Source organism: Triticum aestivum, chromosome 2A (genome assembly GCF_018294505.1).
Source record: "Triticum aestivum cultivar Chinese Spring chromosome 2A, IWGSC CS RefSeq v2.1, whole genome shotgun sequence".
In the NCBI taxonomy this organism is placed as follows: domain Eukaryota; kingdom Viridiplantae; phylum Streptophyta; class Magnoliopsida; order Poales; family Poaceae; genus Triticum; species Triticum aestivum.
Window position 1 is genome coordinate 108,029,757 of NC_057797.1, and position 12,515 is coordinate 108,042,271.

At 46.0% G+C, this 12,515-nt stretch overlaps 1 protein-coding gene across 1 annotated transcript; it reads right to left on the bottom strand.

Moving 5' to 3' along the window:
* Positions 1-4,310: 4,310 nt before the first annotated feature.
* On the bottom strand, positions 4,311-5,233 carry LOC123184947 (E3 ubiquitin-protein ligase RING1). Its single transcript, XM_044596976.1, has one exon. The coding sequence runs from the start codon at positions 5,129-5,131 to the stop codon at positions 4,571-4,573; it is 561 nt and encodes a 186-aa protein (XP_044452911.1). The 5' UTR covers positions 5,132-5,233; the 3' UTR covers positions 4,311-4,570.
* Between the last annotated feature and the right edge of the window lie 7,282 nt (positions 5,234-12,515).

The window sequence follows — 12,515 nt, forward strand, 5'->3', positions numbered from 1 at the left end:
ATTTAGGAACGGAGGGAGTAGATGGCATGTGATATGCACGCGATGTCTTGCGATCAAACTACAATCGAAGTTGCACCATACAATTCTACATGGCTTCATGTCCATATGTCTTTACACGATGGGAGCTTGAGAAAACAGCCAGAGAAGATCATGTATAGAACTTTTGATCTCATCAACACTAGACCGTGAGTGTGCAACAATGCAAGTGTATAGTGGATTCACGATGATTCCAGAAAGACCATCTCCACCTCGTTCTGGGAATCCAGATCCTCTAACATTAGGAGGGAAGTCAGGAAAAGCTACAGTATCCTGACATTCCTTCACCAGACTTCTCTAAACCATGATCTAATACAGGATCTACAAACATCAATTATCTACAGTAACTCATGAATAGTGTTGGGTCTACAGTGATTCGCGGACAGTGCTAGCCTTCCTGACATCCCTTCTCCATTTTCTACACATAAGTTACTGTAGCTGCGTGACTTCTCTCATGCATGTTAGAGGATCCGGCTCCTCGTTCTGGCGTGTGGCCGCACCAAGCAAATCCCTGAAACCAGAGCCATTGAATCAGTTGGGTTGGGTAAGAAATCAACGGCTAATAAATGCTTCTACATCATGGCGGGCGACGAGTCCATGTTCAAAAATTTGTGTACTATGTAGTAGAGATAATAGAAGGGTACGGCGTGCTTTGCTGCGTCGTTGGTGTTATTGGTTTTCATACTTTTTTTACTCCCTATGGGCATGTTTTGATGTCCTCCAGCTGCCAACTCCACAAACTCTAAAGTTGGAGTCGAGCCTAACGTTTTAGCACCAAGAAGCTGGATCTGAGAAGCTGTAGCTGACCGTAGTGTAAAACTGCGAAGCTGGGAAAGCCCAACTCCACCAAATTGAGAAGCTGAGAGTTTGACATATGTACAGAGAATTGCCCCCGTCAAAGAAGACGTTGCATCCTCTTCCCTGTCGAAATAGAACTGCCCGACCCTTTCCCCCTTGAATCCCTCTCTCGTACACAAGAACGGCCCATTAAGGCGCTCAATCAGGCCACCCATGCTGCCGACCCATGGTGGCGACGCAAGAAGCCAGCGATGCTACCGAATAGGATTCCTGTCGCTGCGTGGAACTGGAAGCTACCATCAAAAGCTCGATTCGAGGAGTTTTTGGAGTTGGGAGGACATCAGAACAGGGCCTCTATCTCAAAATATTATGTGCATTAGTTTTTGAAAAGTCAAACCTCTTTAAGTTTGACCAAATTTGCAGAGAAATATATCAATATCCATAATATCAAACCGGCGTCATTAGATTCATCATGAAATGAATTTTCCTATTTTATCTATTTAGTATTATGGATGTTGATATTTTTGGCTCTCAACATGCTCAAAGTTAAAGAAATTTGTCTTTTCAAGAAACTAACACACCTTGTATTTTGAAACCGGGAGAGTATTTGGTTTGGTGAGTTGAGGAGATGATGAAGTGTATTTTATTTTTATTTATAATGCGGTGTTTTGGTGGGCCTTTCGCGGTGTGATTCTACATTATCTGCTAATCAACCTACTTATGTAGGGGAATTTTCTACGTCAGTGGCATGCACTATATTAGTGTTATAGTATCATATCTTTGCGCTTCTTTTTTCTAGGTGGCGAGAGCTGTGTGGTATTGATATGTTTTTATAGTCCGGTTTGTTGCCGATTGATATGAAAAAATTGTTGACCCGGTCAAAAGTGAATCCAATCCAAAATTAAATACCTTAATCAAATGAGAGAGCTTCAACTTAGGAGCATGATGAATTAAAATGATATAATGAGAAAGGCCCTTAAGAAATTAATAACCCGGTCAAAAATGAGTGACCCAATTTCAAATTGAAGACCCAATTGATTGTGAGGCCTTAAAAATTAGGAAGCATAGTGTATTAACTAGAAGGGTTGGGTGCGCTTTGCTACCCCGTTGGTGTTGCTGGATTTGTTTAGAAAATCAATTTTCAAATAAGGTGTATTACTTGTTTTTTGCGGGGAAGGTGTATTACTTTTTTGGAAAGTTGAATCTTTTAGTTTGATCAAATTTGTAGAGAAATATATCAAAATCCATAATATCATATCGATATGATTAGATTCATCATGAAATGAATTTCTGTACATTTTTTGTTTAATATTGTGGATGCCGATAATTTTGCTCTAAACTTGGTCAGCGAAAGAAATTCGACTTCTCACAAAACTAATACACCTTATAATTTGGAACTAATGGAATATTTAGTTTGACGGGTGGGGGAGATGATGGAGTGTGTTTAATTTTTATTTATAATGCGATGATTCGGTGGGCCTTTCGTGGTTGATTCTATGTTATCCACTGACCAACCTTTATGTGGGAAAATTTTTGCGTCAGCGTTGCATGTACTATATTGGTGGTACAGTCACATGCTTTTTCCAGGATGGTGGGAGGGTGCACAGGATTGATATGTTTGTATAGGACAGTTGCTGTTGATTGATTTAAAAAATCATTGGACCAGTCAAAATTGTAAACAAAATCCAAAAATAAATACCTCAATTGAATTAAAGAGCTTAAAAATTAGGGAACATAGTGAATTAAAAGAATTGAGTGCGAGAGTTTGAGAAATTGTTGATCCGATAAATATCGGGTGACCAATTCTAAATTGAATATCTCAACTAAATTGTGAGGCCTTCAAAATTAGAAAGCATAGTGTATAGTATAAATGAATTGAACGAGAAAGGTTTGAGAGATTGTTAACCCGGTCAAAATCATATGACCGAATTTTAATTGGAGACCTCAACTGAATATAGACTCTTTAAAACTAGGAAGCATAGTGTTATAGAGGATTGTTGTATAGAAGATTTATTAGCTCATCGACCCGTTAGAGCACCGTAAAATGGGGGTCATTTAAGTGTAAATAGTATGCATGTGAATGTTATTGTAAGATTTGTGTGCCATGCCATTCCTATTAAAGAAAGGCACACTGTTTTTATCTGTTTTTTCATAATAAAATGACTAATTATATTTTCCCAATAGTGAATTGTGAACTTTCCTCCTATTTGGTTTTCTCGAAACTAAAGAGAAGTCCACACTATTTTTTTAAAAGTTTCTACAGCCAAAACATGTCAGAGATTTCTCCATGCATAAAATAAACATATTAGAAAAACTAATACAAGAACAGTGGAACAACGCGTTAGTCTTCGAGCGAGACCTTCCGCACGCTTTATGAGTTGAGGAAACTTGCACAAGGACGAACGGAAGGGGTATAAGAGGAAGGAGGTCACATGATGGAGGAGAGCGATGTTCAAGATCTTGCGAAGCGAATGCCGTACTACTAGAGCAACTTTAATCCATTCAAACAAATTCTTTAACTCCCCAAAACTGCCAGATTTGAAAGTTAGGCATATCTAACCCATCTCACTTTTGCTTGTTATATTCTCTAAATGAATATGTCATTCAATTAATTTTGTGAGTTTCCCTTTTCGAAAAAAATAATAATTTTGTGAGGCAGTTGACATATGTGGAGACTTGTTCAAGAGTTTTTTCAGCAACTCATTGTCGGAGGAGTAAGAAGATGAATTCGAGATAGCCATGACTTTTTTTTTATTGTGGGGGAGATGACCATGACTTTGATCATTAAAGAGATAAGCACCGGCAATCTCATGGGCAACTGCGAGATGGCCTTTGTGGAGCGCATGTGGCAATATATTGGACATATATTGGACCGTAGATCTTTCTCATATCATCATATTTGCATCATGTTCATTCAGAATATTTGCTTTCATTTGAACCCTATGTTGTGTCTGAGTTTGAATTATTGAAAACAATTGCTTTGGAATGTTTCTAAAGGAATGCAGAAATAATAATAAAAATTGTTAAGAGTTAAGTTTTGGGGATGGGTTAGATGCCACCATCCCAGTTTTAGGAGCAGGTTGCCGGGAGGTGAGTGTTGAGGTCTTAGGATAGGTCACAGCTGCTCTTATCTGCACCCGGAAAAGAATAAGGATAAACCCCAGTCCCCAGCAGAATTACTGGAGTATTCAGATGTGTCGCCATTTTCCTTTCACGGTCCGTCGTTTTCTCCGGCTCAGTGCAGAGAGTGGCCTTCAGCCTCGATGCAGCAGCTGCGTCTCGATCACCAACCACATTGACAGATGTTACGCGACCAGCCACACCCCTCCAGTCTCGATGTTGACGCATACACAGCACCAGCAAGCAGCTGGGCGCAGCACCTACCGAAACCAACGATGGGATGCACAAATCCGTTCGTCCTGAAGCTACCGTGCAGAAACAACAAGGAATTTGACAAGATCATTGCGAATTTGGAATTTGGAAGCAGGCAATTTGGCTGCGCAGCAGAATTGCAAACACAGTGCTTTGTCTGAAGGGAGAAAAAAACCAGTTTCATTGACATCACAGCATCTTCCGCATCTGAATTATGTACACAGTTTTACCCCCAATTCCTCCTCTTCTCCTCTTCAGCAACTACTAGTTGGTGTATGTACAACGAAGATGATGAAGAAAAGTAAACCGCCGCCGCCGCCTTGAAACGAACCAATCGGAACCAATTGGAAGCCTAACCCTACTCCTAATCCACGTCCTCGATCCGGATGTTGATCGGCTCCTCCCTCGGCTCCTCCTCCTGCGGCCTCTCCGCTCCTCGCAGCGTCACGATGCTGACCAGCACCGCGCCCCTGGGCCCGCGCCTCTCGCCGTCGCCGCTCTGCTGCTGCTGCTCCTCGGCCGCCGGGTCCGCCTTGGGGAGCTCGTGGCGGCAGACGGGGCAGCTCCCGTGCACGCCTAGCCACCGCTCCAGGCACTCCCCGTGGAAGCGGTGCCCGCACGGCATCTCCTTGCCGGCCCCGAACGCGTCGAGGCAGATCGCGCAGTCGCCCAGCGAGCCCTCGCCCTCGCCGTCCCCGCCGGCGCCCTGGACCTCCTTCAGCGAGGCGATCGCCGCCTTGGACGCCGGCGGGACGCCGCCGCCGACCTCGCCGGAGAAGAGGTCGCCGCCGAGGATGAAGTGATGCACCGTCACCCGCCCGCCGCCCGCCCCCGGCATTGCGTCCGCGGCCGAGGGCCCCCTCGCCATCAGCATGAGCAGCCGCATGATGCCGGCCGCCATGTTGTCGCCGTTCGTCGAGTCCATGGGAGCGAGGGAGGGAGCCGACAGCGAGAGGGGAGAAGAGGAGGAGCCTCTGCCGGCGAGTTCTCTGTTTTTCTCGTGAGATGTTGAGCGGATTTGGAACAGGAGGGGTTTATAAGACGGCGGAGGGCGACGGGTGGGGTGAAAGTTCTGGAAGATTCTAGGCTGGCGCGCTGGGTCTCTGAGCTGTGGGCCCCAATTTTCCTGATGGCGTGGTGGCTTCCGTTGCGCGGTTGGGGACTGGGGAGGACGTTAAACCGTGGTCGGGTCGGGTTGGAATCGGTTGGGTGGGAGGGGCGACGGCGGGAGCGCGTGGTTCCGGAACGTTCCAGATATTTCGTCGGTGCCGTCAGTGGTGGGGTCAACTGAGGACTGCACTGTTCGGCATGTGAGCGGAATGTTGTGGAAGCAGGGGACTGGCTGGGCGGCTGAGGTGCTGGTCCGCGTGTAATCCTAAACGACGCCTAAAGCGCTGGTTTCTTCCTTTTTTGCAAACGCCGTGCTCTCTCATCAAATTGGGCTGGCCCATATTAACGCACCAGACGAATCCCCTCTTTCCCGGTTACGAGAAGCTCCCAAAACCTTCCCATGCCGGTTTTGGGAAGCTTCCAAAAGCTCCTGGACAGTTTTTTTAGAGGTAAATATACTAGAAGTCATATAACTTATATACGACGGTCAGTTTGATACATAAACTTGTATCAAACTTGCATGGGCATTCATATACAGTTACATTTCATGTATGCGGATGTACCCGTTGCCTACATGGCATGCCTGCGTGGCTAGGGCCTGCCGCTGTCGCACGGCGGATTTTATAGAAAAGCCCTTGCCTTTTTTATTAACGTATTAAGCCACTAAAATAAAATGATAAAAAGCAAACTGATGGTAGGGGGGTTCGAACCAGCGACCTCCCCATTGTAGGCTTGTGTGGACAAGCACTAGAACGATGATCATTCATGTTTGATAACAGCAGAGCTAATATGTAGTATATCATGTAAACATGGACCGAAAAATAAAGTCAAAAAGGAAATGTAACCCGAAAAAAGGGAGCACCATGGCTTGACCATCCGACCTCATGGTCAACGTTAACTAAGACTACCACCAGGCTACGACAACACATCATTTTCAAAAGCGATAAAAAAAACTTCATGTTGATATTCCTTCTTGATCTATGTAAGAAAACAATTTATATTCTTGTGTTTGCGACATGTAAAAAATGTTTGTGTGTTACAAAAAAATATACATGAGATTTTAAAACTGTTTAAACATTGTAAAATATATTTGTGTAACTAAAAAACATATGTTGAATTTCAAAAATGTTCACGCATTTCAAAAAATTGTTCATGTCATTTTTAAAAGCTTTATACAATGTTAACAAATGTTTGCATAGTTAAATTTTCTTTTGCACAGTTTAAAGAGTGTTTCGTACCATCCAAATATGTTTATCATGTTTTCAAAAAGAGTTTAAAAAACTTATACTTGAAAAAATGTAATCTTATGTTTAAAACTTATTAAACGCATATAAAAATATTTTAAGATGTATATTGAAAAAACTACACGTAAAAACATATATTTCTAAAATATCTGTTTAACATTATCCGAATACATGATTAACGATTTTTTAAATATATGTTTTGATGTCTATTTTTTCCATTATACATATTAAAAAATTAAACACTTTTAATTTTTTAAGCATATGATTAACATTTTATCAAATACAAGTTTTTGAAACTTTTTAAAATACATGTTAAACATTTTTGGATGGTATGAAATATTTTTTTAACTATGGGAACATTGTATAAACATTTTTAAAATGCAATATATATTTTTTAATTACACAAATATGTTTCACAATGGTTTTTAAATGTCATGTACCTTTTTTGGTAACACTTAAACATTTTTTTAATGTCACAAACACAAGAATATAAGTTGTTTTCTTACATAGAACAACATGAAAAATGTTTATCCCTTCTAACATGTTGTGTTGTACTAGTCTGGTGGTAATCTTAAATAACGTTGACCATGAGATCACATGGTCAAGCCATGGCGCCCTTTGATTTTAGGTTACATTTCCTTTCAAATTTATTTTAGGTCCGTATTTATATGATATAGACGTTAGACCTCTTTCAATGCAAAGATGCTTAGATGAGGAGCTAAGTGCATCAAATATCTTAGCAACTCAACTCCTCAATGTATAGGTGCTTAACTTGTTGTTGCTAAGCACATTTTATTTAATAAGTTAGCACCTAAAGTCTTTCATGCATTGGTCAAATTGTTTCATTTAAGTGATTTGCCTAGGTTCTCGTGCTTGGCATTGGTTCTTTCTGGGATCACCAAAATACACTCTCCCCTCCTTAAATGTTGTGCCATGTCATTTTTTCGCTTATATGGCATGCTTAGCACCTGTCCATGGTGGAGCACTGGGAAGGGCCTTAGTAGTGCTTTCCATACATTACTGATCATCGGTCTGGTGGTTGTCCACACGAGCCTGCAAGGGGCAGGTCGCTCTTTCAACCCCCCCCCCCCCCCCCAACCATTGATTTGTGTTTTATCATTTTATTTTAGGGACTTAATAGGTAAATAAAAGAGGCAAGGGTTTTTTCTTGAAATCTACCATGTGACAACGCCTGACAACGGCCCTGGCCACACTAACATGCCATGTAGACTACATATACGTCTGTGTACATGAAATATGACCGTTCCAAATTTGATGACCAGAAACACGTATTTTGCAAGTTTGTGCACCAAACTAACGGCCGCGTGCAAGTTCTATAACTTCTGGTGTATTTACCACTTTTTTTATGTTATATGTTTTTATGAACCGTAGTTTCTATTTTTTATCATTTCTGATTTTTCTTTTTTTCTTTATTAAAATTCGTTAAATTTTTCAAAATGGATGACTTCTTAAAAGTTGATGAACTTTTTATCAAATTGATGAACATTTTCTAAAATCGATAAACATTTTTTGAAATCATATTTTTTCCAAAACCGATGAACTTTTTTCATATTTGATGATTCTTCTACAAAATTATTGAACTTTTTCAAATTTGTGAACTGTTTTGGAAATTGATGAACTTGTTTTACAAATTCATGCATTTTTTTGAAGTTTGATTGTTAAAAGGGAGAGAGGGGATTAGTGGAATCGATCGTTGTATTGCTTGAGCCTCATGGGCATATATATAGGAGTACATTAAAAAACAGTATAACTCAGCCACCTACGGCCTCTCACAGTGATTTGAGATCTTTGACCGTCCGATCAAACTAACCAACGTCCTTGATTGCTCAGTCGTCCCAGCACCTACCGCGACCCATTTTCACCTTTCCACCTGTGCGTTCTAGCTGGCCCAACGTTGATGGGCTGCTGCTCCCGGGATCTACCTGGGCCTCTTCTCAATAATTGGGCCAAGACTGCGTGGCCCATAGCTTTCTTTGATAGTCTCTTCACCGCGCACGAGGGAGAGGTTCCTCTCGACCACGAGCCTTCTCCTCTTCTTGCCTAAGAAGCCCCTAAACCTAATCAAACCTCTTATTTCCAAAAAAAACCCTAATCAAACCTTTGGCAATAGCGGCAGCGGCTGGAAGCGTCCCAGATGGGCCGATGGGAATTGACGGTGACAAGGGCGGCTCCGACGATGGTGCGGTGGAGATCAACGCCCGCAGGTGCACCCAAAATCCCACCTCCATGGAAATGGGCTTTTTCTCCCCTTCGTGTATCTATGGGGTGAAAATAGAAGTCCACAATCACAGAGTCTACATCCGGAAGGACACATCGTGATCGCCAAATCACATCTCTCCTGATTCTGACCAATTCCTTACCTATGTCTCTTCATCTTTACATATTTGTATAAAACTTGTCGGTAATCTGAAGGAGATGTTTCCCTCATCAGCGTAGTCAATCTTATCAACATGAGCTCCTGGCCCGATGGCATCAGGGTCACGTACAATGGGCGCCACTCCACTACATCAACACACCCGGCGGCCTCTGCAATGACTCCAATGACAACAAGGAATCCTCCATTGTTCTACTAATTTTTTTTTTCTGAACCACACTGTTCTACTAAACTAACTTTTGTGTGTAGCAATGAAAATGGTAGTGACCTTTCATATTTACATTTTTCACATTGGTTGGGTTCAGGGGCTGCAAGGACGAGGGCGCAAAAAAGGACGAGCGGCATTAAGGGCTGGTGTGTCATTGTATCCAATATATACACCTTCCAGCTCCGCACCTAAGGTTCACCGTCATCTTCTTGTTCTTTTGCACGTACTGCTCAATTTGATCCTTCAATTGTTCCTTAGCTGTATACCATATTGATGATATAGTACAGTAGATAACCTGACGCAAGCACTTTTGTTCCTCTCACAAGTCATGCGAGAGATCCACAAGGTACTAGACAATCAACTTAATATCCGAATCCAATTTTTTAGTGTGGAATTTGTGCCAATAAATTCTTTAAAGAAAAACTTGTTAAGGTGAACTAACTTACTGTGTGTGACTTGCAGATGCTGGTGGATTATATTGTTGATATTACAATCACATGTGATGCTGCAACCATTATGAAGATATTGGAAGTTGAGGGTCTAGCAGGGATGGTTATGCCTGATTGCATCCGACAGCCATCGCTATATAACACTAATTAATTTTGGTACTTATTAAATTTACTCATGAACATTGGTCCTATACTACACATTGTTAGGTGGTGCAAAAAGACCACATTTGGTTGGAACCTTTTCAAGAATGTTATATATTGATAATTGATCTTACACCATGTGCATGATGCATAGAAAGAATTTACTTCTCTCACGGTTTTCATGTATTGAGCTTTTTAGGTTCTTTCTCTTGCATGGTGGAGTGAGTTGGTATCTTCCTGTTGCTAAAAGTGCATACATTGTTCTCTTTTAGTACTTATATATAGTGGTAATCTCTCCATTCTGCCAGCCTTATCTCAAGAGTCAAGACAGACGGGCACCGCAACGCGCGCCTTTATGATCTAGTGATCTACTTGGAGTACAAGGCAAGCCAAAATATTTCCTAGTCTAACCTATGTTTCCTAATATAATCACGTTACTCAACATCCCCCGCAGTCACAACGGTAGCGACGCAGACGGTGAGACTGGAGAAGAATCCGAAGGCAAGCCGACGGACACCCCCCGACAGTCGTAACGGTCGATGCATCACGGAGTCGTGGCTGGAGTGGAAACCGACGAGGTTGCTCAAGCAGACGGTAGCCCTTTGTGCCGTTTGTCGATGTAGCCAAGAGCGTGGGTGGTGGAGCCGTGGTCGAGGTAGCCGTGCGAAGAATGCCGTGATCGATGTCGAGTCGGGGTGGCCGGTGTCGAGGAACTCGCCGTGGAGCCGCAGGCGCAAGGGGGCGCCAAGTTAGCATGGGCGCAGTGGTGTTGAAGTAGTGGTGCGCCGGGAAGAAGATGTGGTTGATGACACGTCGCGGCGGGTTTGCCAAGCCCGGGGACATATCGTGGACGAAGGCACGTACCGGTGTTGCCAGCACCGGGCATGCGTAGACGGACGAAGATGAAGTTGACGAAGCGCCGACCAGGCTTGCCAGGCCCGGGGACACGTCGTGGATGAAGGCACGCCTCGGTGTTGCCAGCACCGGGCATGCGTAGACGAGGGACCTGCACGAGCTGTACGCTATGTCAGAGAAGTCGGAGGGACTAGCAGAGAAGAACTCAACGACGATTGCGGCGTCCATCGGCGCAGTGCCGATGTCACCAACGGTGGTTTGAGTAGACGAAGTGGTCGGGGTAGATGACGGCGACGCTGGCGACGGGCTGGTGCTGGACGAAGACGAACGGGGTGGACGGGCGGCGGCATCAGCTACGGAGGTAGCCGCGGCGGCGGCCAAAGAAGAGCGGCAGCGGCGGCCTGACGGCTGCGGCGGCTGCTAGGTTAGAAGTGCGGCAGCGGTGCTTGAAGTAGGCGAAGAACCATGACAGCGTGACGAATACCGACGCGGACGGTGGCGTTCCTGCGCTAAGGAAGACGACGCGGCGCATACCACGGGAGGTCGACGCGCGGTGACGGCGGAGCTGACCGCGGGCCGCGGTGCTATGGCCCGAAGGGGCGACGCAACGGCGGCTGGCGGGTCAGGGCGACGACGGGAAGACCTCGGGGCGGCGGCGGGGACTGCGCGCCGCGACGTTGCGACCCGAAGGGGCGACACAGTGGTGACGCACGAGTCGATGCAGCCGCGAGGAGAACCATGGGGCGGCGGCGCTGCAGCCCAACGGAGCGACGCAGCGGCAGCCCGATGCTCGATCGGTGGAGAGGCGCGCTGAACCCGAGACGATCTTCACGGGACCTGCGGAGGCGCGCATAGCCAACGAGCCAGGTCGGTCGCGCGACGTAGATGAGGCGGCGAGCGGCGGCGAGCGGGTGATCAAGCCGACCGCGCGCGAGGTCGGGGACGCCGCTCGGTGGAGGTGTGGTGGCGGTGGAGTCTGAGATGAAGCCGGCGACGACGGACGCCATGGGACGTCGCGGACGAGCTTGTCAGCACCGGCACCAAGGCTGCCAAAGCAGCGCTGGCGCCCGGGCAGCGAGGCCCAAGCGACCAACGGAGCAGCGGCGTCCGAGTTGAGGCAGCCGACGAGCCTGACGTAGCCGTCCCGACGCAGCCGAGACGAGGCCGGCGAGGTAGACCGCCGGGCCGTTGTGCAGACGCGGCGGAGGCGGGTGACGTGGATCGATGGGCGGGCCGGCGCGAGCGACGACTATGATTGGCCGTCGCATGGCGCGAGGCCGCCGGGTCGGGGCGATGCAGGTGTCCTGGTCGGAGCAGGGCGGTGACGGTCGGCGCAGGGCAACAGGCGGACCGACGCGCGAACGACGGCTGGCCCGGACGGGCCGTCTCGGCGCGCGTGGCCGCCGTGTCGGAGGAGAGACCGGCTGGTCGCGCCGGGGCCGGAGTAGAGGCGCACGGGGGTCGACGGCGACGGCGGGCGACGCAAACTGATCAAGATTAGATCAGAAAACCAAAAAGAAAAAACGCCGATCAAAACGACCGGCGAGAGAGCGAAAAAACCCGAAGCAAGGGCTCGGGAAAAAGACTCTTTAGGGCAGCCGGCCAACACGGCCGGCGGACGAACCCTAGGTACGGGCGGCGCGGCCCCCGGCGACGGTCATGGAGGCCGACCGCCCCGTAGGCGGCGCGTGTGTGCGGAAGCGGCGGCGGCTAGGGTTTAGAATCGACTTGCGATAGATATCATGTTAAAAGGGAGAGAGAGGATTGGTGGAATCGATCGTTGTATTGCTTGAGCCTCATGAGCATATATATATGAGTACATGATCTACTTGGAGTATAATGCAAGCCAGAATATTTCCTAGTCTAACTTATGTTTTCTAATACAATCACGTTACTCAATATTGATG

Excerpts from the sequence above, each read along its gene's own strand:
- LOC123184947 (XM_044596976.1), bottom strand. The coding sequence starts at position 5,131 with ATGGACTCGACGAACGGCGACAACATGGCGGCCGGCATCATGCGGCTG.